General features: G+C 36.8%; 2 protein-coding genes across 3 annotated transcripts in view; one reads left to right on the top strand and one right to left on the bottom strand.

Annotated features, from left to right (window-relative positions):
- Positions 1 to 8010, top strand: part of LOC145936408 (uncharacterized) — an 88704-nt gene extending 80694 nt beyond the window's left edge. The window contains exon 5 of the mRNA XM_083038626.1: positions 7839 to 8010. Within this exon, the coding sequence (XP_082894752.1) occupies positions 7839 to 7998 (160 nt within the window). The 3' untranslated portion in view covers positions 7999 to 8010. The remainder of the gene's footprint in view (positions 1 to 7838) is intronic.
- The window catches only part of Tfap-2 (transcription factor AP-2), a 133258-nt gene that overhangs the window by 90648 nt on the left and 29040 nt on the right, over positions 1 to 13570 (bottom strand). The gene's annotated exons all lie outside the window — the stretch shown is intronic.

Genomic DNA, 13570 nt, shown 5'->3' with positions numbered 1-13570 from the left:
TGAAATAATAGTTAACGTTAACATAATTCGTGCATATCCTGCTACATAAATTAAAGAAAGATCGTGTATGAAATAAAATACTAATGTCAAAATGTACATTGTTAGATTAAGAATTAAAAAGACACGTGTAAAAAGTATCGAATATGTATTAATATAAGTAATACTTATATAGGCATACATATATAATTAAAAAAGAGTAATAAATTGTGTTTAATTAGTCATATATTTCCGATGTCATAGAACTGGGACACCATTCGCTCACCAAGTTCAAAGTGCAATCAGTAAAACGCAATAATGTTAGTGCTGCGCATATGGCTTATGCACGACTTCTGCATCATGAAAAGTCGTCCTTTCATATACTCTCTATGGCAATTATTGATATATAGCTAATTATTTATATACGGGAATTAATAATATAAAAATAATTAATTTCAATTATCAGGCCATTAATACCGCAATTAAATCAACACGATATAATCAATAAAACTCGATCGCGCTGGTTACGTCGTTACATTCAACCATACCAATTTGGTCAAGCAAATGTCAACGGGATTAATCCGCACGAATGTGAACGCGAACATTCCTTCATCCATTACCCGAAATGCGAACAGCGAAGGCGAAATGAGACGCTCATTAGGAAAGAATGCAGTGCCGCGCGGCAATAAGCGACGATATATAATTTCAACTGCAATAAAATCTCGTCTAAGCGGCGAGTGTTCTTCCGCATAGTCTGTGTGCTGAATTCGCGTCGCCTGCAAAAAGCGAGGGAGAGAGAGAAAGAGCAAGACACTAACGGTTTTAAAGCGCGGTTCGCCACCGCCCCGGATTACAGATTGAATAATCGATCGTTTAAAATACATCGATTCGATATTAACGCGGTGTATGCGGTCTCATTGGAATTTCATTAGATCAATTCACATGTATACTGAAACATTGGCAGTGTGCAAAAGTCTTTGGCTGTATCAAATTGCGAGCCTGAATGCATATACTTGCACAGATGTGTATGTGTGTGATCCCTCTTTCCTCTAAATCGATTCTAATTTTAATATTTTTATCATTTTCTGCGTAATTCAACCTTTTACATCGCTCGATTATACAAGCATCGCATAGATGATTCTTCTATAATAACGATAGAAAGTTTGATTTATCTCATTTCTTAGCATTCTATATTTTATTCAATTTTTCGCTATCACAACAGGGTTTTAAATATCGTCTGATGAGTATTCGCGATTTAATTTCACGACCAATTTATCTTTTATACATATATATCTGTAGAAACGAAGGAATTAAGAGCTTTAAATAGACGAATTATAGATGATGAAACTAATGACATTTTATAAAAGTGTCGATAGACTTGTATAATCATCTTGTGATTCATCTCGATTGTACGCGCGCCGACAAAGATGTCGCGGAAATTTTTCACGCGCACAAAACCGAATTTGTTGCGGTGATTAATACCCTTTAACGAACGAAAATATTCGGGTCAGGTGAGTAGCGACTGGCAACGGCGGGGCCCGATGATTCCGACGATTCACGAAGCTGGCCCCCTCGGCATACCAAGACAGATCATTTCTTTTCCTTCGTCTTCCCTCTCCTCCCTCTCTGTCTCCCTTCTGTTCCCCTTTGCTTTATGTGCACCTGTCCAGACTGGATGGATGATATATTCCGATCTTGGTTCTTGCGAGCAAAGCTGGCGCCTCTTTTTCAAGTCAAACGCGCAAAAGGCTTTTAACGGATAACATTTTTCCTTATCAAAAAGAAACGTAATGCTTTCTTTAATCACCGAGATGCAAAATGTTCCCGAGAAATAAGTATGCATGCTCCAATTAGTAAGAGTGGAACAGATTGTGAAAATTACTAAAGATAATAGCTCGTTTCATTTTTAAACGTGTACTTTTAAGCGAGTGAAATTATATCTCAATAAAAAGGAACAATATTTAAAAATATAGTTTAAAATTTAAGAAAAAAATATAGATTATATTTTATTATTTGTATGTGTCTTATTTGTGTGTTGTGACATCAACTAGAATTCAAACTGGCACTATAATTGGGCGATGTGAGACAGGTAAGAAATTTTGAAAGACATCAAAATGTATGCTGTCATTAAAAGAAAGCTACCGATGTTACCGGCGATAGTTATTTGTGAAGTGTTTGCAGACACACATTTTAAAAGGCACAGTTTGACGAGTTCTATGGCGTGATTTGTAATCCTCTCTCCCTTTCTCCATTCACCAGTTTCTTTTGGAGAAGCCAAATCCTTATCGCCGTATATGCTAAGAATGCTTTCTTGCCGCCACCCACGTGTTCAACCGATCGCTACTGAGCAACGCGATCGCGTCGACCACGTGCAAAAAAATCTGCACGATGGATCGGGAGGAAAAGCGTCGCGTCGAGTTATCCAGAGCGCGAGGGGAAAAGGGAAAGAGAGAGAAAGGGTGCCGAGAGGAAGATACATTTTTCAGATTATAACGGACTGCCGTTCTTCGAGCGATAATGCGAGCAAGTATATACCTAGATGGCACCGAAAGAGATGACGAATGACGTGAGAGCGACAGAGAGCGCCGGCATTCCCGAGAGAAATCTTGGAGCATATTTTCACGTCTATTCTGAGGGCGCGTCTCTGCCGGATGCAGATAGCAGCGGCCGTGTCACGGGATGTGTGGCCACGTATGGGTGGCGCACAATATCCCCCTGATGGTAAAGGCCATCCAACCTGCACGATACGATGTAATACTCGCCGGGATAATATATTGCTGTACAAATGGCACTAACCCCTGCATCTCTCCCCCGTACGCGCGTATATACCTGCATACGTTCGCTTATCTCCGCTCGATTTTCACGACAGTGTCGTCAACCTCGCCGTCAGCGACGTCGCGTTGTCGTAGGTGGTCTCTATGGAAATGCGAAATTGGCGAAGCGAAATTGCAAACAGTATATCTCTCTCTCTTGTAGGGTGTACAATTAATTCGTTTTCTTTAAAATACGGAAATTGTCGCAGTTTCCCCTTCGATGTAACAAGAAGCTTTTCTTTGTATCATTATCGAGTTCGAAAACCTCATGATACGACAAAAATATATATATACCGTCACACGTGATTGAAAATGAATTAAAAAACAGAAAACTGTCAGAATTCACCGACGCGATTAAAACAACCCGTCAAGTCTGTCGAAATAGTGTCCTATTCCTCATACATATCGTGAGTTACGATGAAATTCTGTGGATTAAACAAGTCGGTGAAGGCGCGCTTAAATAGAGAATCGATCGATAACTCGAGTGATAAATGCGAGCGTCGACTACTAGAAATTACACTGCCAATTGCGTGTCGTTGCCATTCGACTTTGCGATCGCAATCAGCGACGGTTCCGCTGCGTCCATTCCTATTTCATTTCTTATCCCACAAGCTCGACCAATGATAATGGTAGATAGGCGTGTCTTGTGTTGAGAGATTTGTTATTACAATCACGTCTTCGATCACGCGATTTAGAATTGTGTTGAGAGTACCGGCCGTTACTGCTGCACGATTGTGAAATCGCATTGTGACGCGTTATTCTCGAATAAGTTGTTGCCTATCGAAACGAAAAATCGCGACTTTCAAGATCAATAATTTTGCTTTTTTAATGTTCATTTTAATTGATGACACAAAATTTATTCGATGACACTTAATCAAGAGAGATGACAAAACCGGTGAGTTTTCTTATATATTTTCTAATAATTTGTATAAACCATTATTATGGAACGATTAGACATACGATATTTTCAATTATTTAAAAGAGAATAAAAAGAATTTTATTATATTTCTAATAACACATTATGCATTCTTGACATATCCTTCAAAATATGTATCTTTTACTTTCATTTATATATATATATACATTAAAAAATATATTTTTTAAATTTAATATATTAAGATATGAAAAGTGTAAAATAGATTTTGAAAAAACTCCGATATAAAATATAGATGTAGCACCTATGATAACAATAAGTTAATGCTAAAGTCGGATGACTTCTGCCACACTCGGTGTCGATGCTGTATCTTAACATAACGAGACCAGTCACGCGATCGATACTATGTTATAAAATGCATTTTTCTTTCTCTCGGAATATACATTTACATTCCAGATCCCACACAAAACGACTCTAAATCGCTAGTGATATCTCTCGTAATTAGTTCACGCACGCTAATCATTATTATCTTTACGATCATATAATCCTTCTTCGTATCATTAACTTTGTTCGGCGATGCGCTCACTGTCGTTTGCGCGTTGACATATCACAAAAAGAAAATGTAAAATCTCTTAACCACATGGATTGAATTCTCTCATTAACCGGTTTATAATATCAGTCATATGAAATCATTTATGCACGAAATCACGTTGTCACGTAATTAAATTCAGAAGACTCGTATATATCGTGTGTATGTGTGTGTGTGTTAGAAAACTGATATTGACTGATAAAACTGATTGACACTGATATAGAAAAATATAAGCAAAATAATTTTATAAATATAAATTATATCTTTATATGTATATGTATATACATATATAAATAATACAATTTTCATATTTATACAATTATTATGTTTATATTTTTCTATATCCACTTGTCATCCCAAATGTGCATCTCGCTATTTTAACACGTGACATATTAACCACGTGTGTAAAAATAAAAAAATAGATAATAAATTTAAATTGAGTTCTGCAGAGTTTCGATCAATTTTTCATACGAGATTCCACGTCATTATAATTTTCGAAATAAAATTTCAAAACTTGAAGATACTTTCGGGAGGCTGCGTTCAACATCTCGTATACGTCGTCGACTTATTGTTAGTGCAGCCGCGTCGTAAAAAACGACGACGACGACGAGAAGAATCCAGCTCGGCTATTAGAGCACGCAGCATCTCGCGTCCGCGAGATCGTCCTGAGTGGACTGCTTGCGGTTTCGCGATCGAGAAGTGGTTGCGCGAGTATCCGGATGGATAGTCGCGAACGTGAACGCGCGATATCGCGCTCGCCCGTAACGCATCTGCGTTATTCGCAAGTTTACTCTCTTTGCTTTTCAACGCAATCACGTTCCGTACCGTAGCATCATACCTAATACACGAATCGAGCAGCTTCAGCTTTAAGGCCAGCCACGCATCATTTAACGAATCGATCGGTGCTCGAAGACGAATTCGCTGTGAATGGAGAGATTAACCCGAGAATCATCTACCATGTCGTGAACGACTCGTCGTTCTCGATTTTCGAAGAGTCCCCTCGTTGATCGCGTCGTAATTTATTTTGTAAAAGTTGATAAGTCAACGATCAGGCGACGTAATGAATGCCAGAGATGCACATATATTTGCAAATTATTACAGGATGACGTATATTGCCTCCTTTTTCTCATGAACGTGATAACAAGAAAGCTCCTGTCATCGTGATAGAACAGAATCTAACAAACAAAAATTTTATCTGCCGTACGTCAAGGTATAAAGGCGATCTTTATAGATACAGCGACCAGAAAATGATAGCGATTTACGATCAATTTCAGAATTCGAAATAAGACAAGCGTGTCTTGTACGAGTTTTCGAAAGCCTCGGTGATACGTTGTTGAAAAATTACGCGGCTATAAAATTCAATATTTTTAAAGCTGCATAACGGTGCCTCGCGATCATATTTACACATGTACCATTGTATCGGATGCCGGGAGTGCCTATGAACGTGTGTCTTAATTACCGTATGTACACAGAGAAAGAAGCAAGGTGCTATAATTCATACGTACGCGAATCTCGCGCGCACGTCTATATATGTATGCACTCGTCATTTTATTTCCAGCATCAATATTTACGGTAACCGGCATTTGTGCCGCGCGGTGCGAGTTGATGGATAATCGCGCGGTACACGCGGGCTTTTATTCCCCGGTTTTATTCCCCGTTAATTCTTCAATAAACGCGCGCTACACACGCGCATTTACTTCGTTTTCATTGCGCGCGGCGGCGAGTAAAATAAATTGCGAGGTGGCGCGTAAACTTATTGTCGGCGGAGCCATCTCGGGCGACCGAGAGAGCGCCGAGTTCCGCGAGAATGATAGAGAACGACAGGGCAAACATTAACGACGCGTATGGTGAATGCGGTATGTCCGGTTACGTGTTAATGCGATTTTACAACGTGAACGGCTTCTTACGCGGGTATATGCGCGAGACTCCGTGTCCCAAGGTAGAGGCAATCGCCTTCGTTTTTCAGTCATAAAGCGAAAAACCTGTCGTACTAAAAGAATCACCGGGCGAGAATATATCCGTGAAAAACGTTTCCGCCTGGATGCGAATCAATAAGACAGTTATCAAGTATAATTATTGTAATTTATTCAGTTAGAAATAAATAATTTTAAATAGTTTGGTATCTATCTAAAATAAATTCTTTTTAATTCAATTTAAAACTTGTTTATTTTTTTCCCTCAACAATATAAAGCGATCTATTCAATATATCTTATATTTGTCGAGCTTTTTCATCTTCACTCACGAGAATCTCACGATCATTTGTCATATCATCTAAGAAAAAAAAAATACGTAAACTCTAACACTCTAACATAGATCGATACGAAAGATCCAACACTGAAGATCGATAATAAAAATTTAATGAAAGAAACTGCCTGAGCTAATCATTAATCAAATTTCACATGCAAATATGACACATTCAGCATACATTCGATCGCTATCTTCAATTAATTATCTTCCGCAAACTGCGCGCTTTCGCTCGCATAATAATTCCTTGGAGAACACATTTCCTGGTTTTCTTATTAATACTATTCCTATATTTTCTATACACGTTTCCTCATTTCTTTTTTTCACCTATCTTTCTTTCGCGAAGTTTCCAAGTATCTGCCCGGGTCTCTCCCTTTTTTCCCTCCCGATATACCGATGCTTTCTCTCTCTCGATCTCATGCTCCTTTCGTCCCTTCTTCGTCCGCCGAGATTCCGCTCGGTTCGCGCTCGTTTGGTCCAGCCCAGCATCAGGTCAACGCCCTAGTGACCAACGCACCTTGTTCGTCCGTTCATAACGCGTGTATACGTGTGATTGTCCCTCTCGCGCGTGTGCGTGATCTTGCGCCTCGCACGCGCACGGGTCCAATCTAGGGCAAGCGGGCAGATGCTGGAGCGCGCGGCCACAAGCTTTTTCCTCATCTACTCGCGTCGTGGCATCGGGGAACCGAACGAGATCCCGATCGAAAAACGCAGAAGGTATTCATCGCGCGTACGAGATGGATCGCCCAAGATTGATGGATTTCGGGAAGCCGACTTGGTCGGGCATCCTTCCTATTTCAATCGCGATTTCCGTCAGCAAAGCCCAATTCAGCATTTTAAACTCATGTAAATGTAATGTCAGAATTATGCGGGAATGTTTGCAAAATTGAGTCCTCATAATATTTTTTATTTTTAAGTTGCACGATGACTAAATTAATTTTTATTTATGTAAATAATAAATTTATGCATATAGTTTTCGAGTGTAATCAATTGTTTTCGTCTGCTTTTGTCAAATGTTGATTTTTTCTTTGAAATTTCTTTAACTGTATCTACTTATTGTAAGCTTATATATTATATTATAAAATAAATTGCGTATCGGGTAAACAAACGTCAAATATTTTTCGTTTGTATTCAAATGACTCCTCACACAGCATCCGACAATAGTAAATACATTCTTCCAATGCACATCTAGACACCTCGTCTGCCCAGATTATAAACTAGTTCGTTATTTGTAATGATTTATTGGAAGGATGTTCCTTAATGTATGTGGTGTATTCTGTAATGATGTATGCTCTCTGTATGTAGCGGTAACATGGATTTTCAACGTAATCATTTCTGCCAGACGGTCGCGCTGTAAAACGAGCAACGAAGCAACGTTTCGCGTACAGACTCGTCCCTCATTTTCTCCGTGCATTTCGCTGTCCAATGTTCCACTCCGACTGTCGTGCGCACCATCTCAGGCATTTGCGCGCCGAAGGAAGGACGTGGTGAAAAATGGATAATCGGTAATTGCCCCCGTGATCGTGCGGGACGAGAACACTGTCTTAAACAATTGGTTGCCTATTAGAGTTGTTGTTCACAGTATCGTATGTGATCGAATTTGAGAGTTAAATTCCCCTGACGAGTTTCGCTTCAAGATAGTAAAGTTTAATTTGTCCATCAATTTTTTAAGAGAGCATGCTTTATTATTTTAAATTTAATTTGTGTATCAAGATTTTGCATGAATAAATTCGACTCTGAATGAATCTATATAAGTAATGACTATAACAAAAAAATTAAATATATAAATATTAAGATGAATATATAGACAAATTAAATAATCCTTTTTTTCAATTGAAAGAAATATTTACATAAAGAGAGAGAATGAGGTTAATGCATCATCTTTTTTTAGCGCTCCTTTTATATACACCAGAGATGAAATTTTAAGGAACTAATTTATAACACGTTCGTTTTAATAGCCTTAACTGGCTATTAATCGCGTTTTGGTTGTTCGTACAACTCCCCTTATAAGAGTGAAGATCCTGCTGCTTTTATCGAGATTACGTAGGAATTGTAGATTAGGGTCGAAAGATTAGAGATGTGGTGGAGAAGTATGTTATTACGTGAATATTATCTTGCATGCTGAGCACGGCAAGCTGGCCCGAAGGATAATATTGTGAGTTCCAAGTAACTCGAGTTACAGTAGCAGAGTTGAAAACTTGTAGTTTCGCAATCACGAGATATATAATTTTTTCTTCAATTAGTACGACTTTTGCTATATATTTTAAACAAGGAGAATATAAAAAAAACAAACATTCTTTATGTATTCTATATCATCGCCTATCCCAAATATCGCGTTGTGCTAAATAAGTTTGAAACTTTGAACAGAGACAATATTAAGTGAGACAAATAAAAGTAAATATGATATGCAAAATAAATTTCAAAAATTTAAAGTTTTTAAAATTGAATCATATTCTTCGCGCGTTTTAATGCTACAATTCTCAAAAAGATGATTTTTATATCAAATTTAAATTATCGTTTTGTTTTAATTCTTAATAATTGAAAAATATTTAAGAATAAATTAATTAGACGTAAGAAGTAAAAAAGCAAAAAAAAAAATATTTAAATTTATGGATTGTAAGATCCTTAAAATCGTGATTAGCTGATCGTCCTATTATACATTCGCGGTTTAAGCTATACATCTTGAAGTTAAAACAGTTTTAAATTTTTTAAATATTCCCGATAATTAATTATTAAAATGAGTAAGTATGAGAGAATATTAGTGCTTCTCTAAATGACTCTGAAAATAGGTCTTTCGAAACCAACTGAGACATGTATATAATCAATGTTTCAACTTGTAATGACTAATGAAAAGCCATCGCGTCTCTTGTATTGGCTTTTGAATGAAACTTAGATATGGTCATTTTACTTTAATGCTAGAATGTAATATCGCAGCTTCTTTTTAGTTTCCAAAAGTCAATTATAAGTAACTTAAGTTTCTTTTCAATTAAATCTGTTCAATCATAACGCTTCGCAGTAGGAAGTAGAGATATATGCGTACAAGTCATGTTGTCGAATAATTCTCGATATACGAAAGCAAGAAATTAATAAAATAGATTTTTCCACTTATAATAAATTACATTTTTATTGTGCGAGATACGTTTAAAAAATAATTGCATAATTTTTAATCTTTATTCGTGTATTAATTTCCATGGCTATTTAATGGGGAATCTAATGATATCTCTAAATAGTGTTTGTTTGTATCGCACTGATAAGACAAATGATCAACACAATATATTATATTGATAAAGCAGTCCTAATAAAATTAAAAGGTATGTGTGGCAAGCACTTATTCCTCATACATCAGCTGAGTTCTAACATCAGTCGCACACAATCGGACACGTAGGATAATCGCAGGATCGTAAAATTATCGTAGGATTTACCATGACACTACTCGGCTACAGCAGAGATCACGGTCTCTCCTCGCCAATGACACGGGCGGGACAGAAATTACGCCGTTTGGTGCTCGCTCCCTCAAGGCTTTTAATTTCAATGGTATGCCGCGTCTGCTCCCCCGCGATTCGAGATCGGAACAGAGAGGAGGGAAGCGGATAGAGAGGAAAGGAAAGCCCACCCACCCCATCGCGGATCCTGACCGATTATTTCCCGGCGTTATTAGGGCCACCCCATGTGCAGGATCCGGCGAGCGGAAAAAAGGGAACGTTATGGTTAGGGAAATTATGGTATGGCTTGCCGGAGCGTGTCTGTGCATCGCGTAAGTGAGTGGTATGAATAACTACAAGTGCTAAGCTTATACGCTCGGAAAATATGCAAAGTTTCGGCAAATCGATGCACTGATGAAACGCACGAGTTTGCAACACTCATATATTGTACATGCATGTATACTCGAATAATTTTTATTATAGATAAAGAACAAAAAGAATATTTTATTTATATAAAATTTTAATATAATATTGAGCTAGCAAATCATTATCACACATTAAGTGATGATAAATTATTGTATATTATTGCGTTTTTTAATTAAATAAAATTTCCATATTTTTTCGATATACGTTTATATTCGTTGTTACGAATGCCACTAATTGTAAGCGCAAACGTCATTTTAATAAGCTTACAGAATTTATACTGAAACATTTTTTTTCACAATCATATTATTGTAAAAAATCTGGAAAAAGTCTCGTTTCGCGGACTTACATGGTAGATATGTGTCATGTCTCTCTGCATTTTTTTTTATAAATGTGAAAGCATCGCGTGGTACAATTGATAATCTGTTATTTTATGCTTTTATTGCAATTATAAACGGGCATTCACAAAGCCCCTTGAAATCTAAACTCTGGGAGCGAATAAAAGAATTATTATGAAAACGGCTTAATTATTTGCGTGACATTTAATTACGCCGCGAGTAGCCCGAGGATCGTTTTCTTTGACAATTATTAATAAAGTTTTACCGGAAATAATTCTTCTTTTTTTTGTATCTTCAATGCACCAGATCAGATTTATTTATTTGTATCTCAAATTTAGAGATTTTCGTTTAGCTCTCTTTTTTAAATATAGAAATATATATATTTCACAATAAATATGTAAATAAATATATAATTCTATTAATAATCATCAATCTTTATTATATGTTTTGCATAGAAAATTTTTCATATCACAAGATAAAATCCTTCTCGATATATAAAATAACTATTTAATATCTCTAATAAATAAATAAAACTTTTAAACAATTTTTGATATATAAATCTAAATCTGTTAATAAAATCTGCAGTGTATTCGATATTGTAACAGCCTAACAAAACTTTTGCAGTATTTAATTTTCTGATATCCTTCATATAGAGCAAAATTTCCCAATTTCAGACACGGAGATGTTTAGCATTATGTGGGTCATGTATATGGATCAAAGTTACCAACGATATTCACACACGCGTTATGAAAAAATCCTACTTTATTCACAAACGACTACTAGTCATAGGAGTTCGCATTCGTTGACAGATGCGTACTGATCGTTGCTTATCCCCCTCATTGATTGCAAAACCACTTCTCTAGCTATTCTCATGTAGCCTAAGCGACGAGAGCATTGGCTCTCGAGGATCTTACATTCGCGTTTGCACGGCAATTACATTGGAACGCTCAATGAGCCCGATAGATACAAACTCAGTTTGCTCATAACGCGGTAGTCATTGAGATAGGATGTCGTTAGAGAATCACGCGAGCAGACATGATTAATGCATGAGAGTGCGACATTTTTGAGGAGTGACTCGCCGCACTCACTCAGTGGACAGGCAGGACTTTCTAACTGGCTGACAACGTGAAATATTTGATTGTACGCGTTCCTTTTTAAGATCGGTGATCGACGACAGAAGTGACACGTTGAGAAAAAAGGAGCACTCAGTTGCGCTGGCAGCCTTAATTCGCCGCTGCCCACGACAGTCCTAATTTATTTCATGTTCGCCTCCTTTTTGTTTCATTTCAACTCAAACAACTAGTTTCAACTTCGTCCAAATCAGAAAATCATACTGAGATACATTTTTGAGAAATTAACGTCTGTCTCTTCTTTAATATTTATATAAAATATGCCAGGAAAATTTGTATACTTATTATAATTTATTATTAATTTTTATATCTAATTATAATTTGTGGATTATAATATATGCATTATGTCAAAATTTGCTCACATTTTTATAACATTTTAGAATTAAGAAGACTTGTTCTCTTATTGAAATCTAAAATGGAGCTAAAATAGAATGCCTTTTTTCAAACAGAATCCTTCGATCGTCGATCTTGTATTGTAAATAATGTAAGTATTTCGCAAGCAGCATGTCGTGAAGTTCATAAATCTCGTATCAAACCGGACGGATTAATTATCGGAATATGATGTTTGGATGCCAAGGATCATCAAGGATCAGTGGTCACGCCATTAAGCGCAAATCAACACTCGTTGATTGCATCCCTCTTTGCTGCTTCCTATAATAACGTGCCATCGAGATATTGCCTGCTCGTAAGTTTCGATGCGTTCTTATATAATTGGATGTAGTTGGTATCTTCGTAAAAGTTTTCAACGGTGGATATTTATTTAAGTATAAATTATCCTTGACGTTTTTTTTCCTCTCCACTTTTCGTCTTCTTTAGGCACGTAACGAAGAGCAGAATGTTAATTCGCTCTACTCGAGTGTGAATTAATTAAAATTACAATTATTTTTACGGTTCTTTAATATTTATTGCGTGACTACTTTAATGCGGTAGAGGCGATCACGCAATGATTTCTCGCACTCTATAATGTAAATTAACTTACGCAGCTGTTCAAATAAAATATATCATAAGCAATGTAGCGAGACGAAAACTGCAGCATACTCCAATTAATCGGGTTCGCATATTAAAATTTTATTTCACCAATTCATTCCTAAATTTTTAATGAAGAAATAATTCCTTTGATTATAGGGTTTACGCTTGAACGAATATAATGCGAGCACACGTGAATACACATGCGTTATTTCTAGTATAAATCAAATGAATCAAGTCGTTGGAATCATATGCGGAAAGCATAGTATCATATATCTTAATTAATTATTGTATCTTAAAAAGGTGATACGATTCTAATGTTACCATAGAATATAAAGACGATTGCCTTTTTAGGAACCCATGAGATTAATTCTTTCTTGTTTTCTAGTCTCTAGTCTTTTTTGGAGAAGACCACCAATTCTTAATCTTTATTTATAATCAATCTTTTATTCGTAGATGCGACGTGTACTCATTCTACACGTGCTCGAGTATAAAAAAAAAAAAAACGCAATTTTATAACTCGTAAATATGTGGTGTGCAGAATCCGCCAACGTAATTACGCGACAAGATTTAATCGAAGTGCTTCAGGCTAATTAAAAATTCTTCGTTCCGCGCACAACCTCTATCAATAAGGAGATAGCATCGCCGGTAACGGTAGAAGATGTCTTTGCCCTTATCCCAGCGCACGCGAGGAAAAAAAAGTCCTCCAACGGAGAAGAGGAAGGCGTCTTTCGCGCTACTATATCTGCGTGTAAAATCTCGAGAGAGAAAGAGAGAGAGAGAGAGAGAGGGAGC

Source organism: Prenolepis imparis, unplaced genomic scaffold (genome assembly GCF_030444845.1).
Source record: "Prenolepis imparis isolate NDT839.2.m4 unplaced genomic scaffold, iyPreImpa1.0 SCAF_5, whole genome shotgun sequence".
Taxonomy (NCBI): domain Eukaryota; kingdom Metazoa; phylum Arthropoda; class Insecta; order Hymenoptera; family Formicidae; genus Prenolepis; species Prenolepis imparis.
Note: the sequence above shows the minus strand (reverse complement) of the source record. Positions and strands in the feature narration are given on the sequence as shown.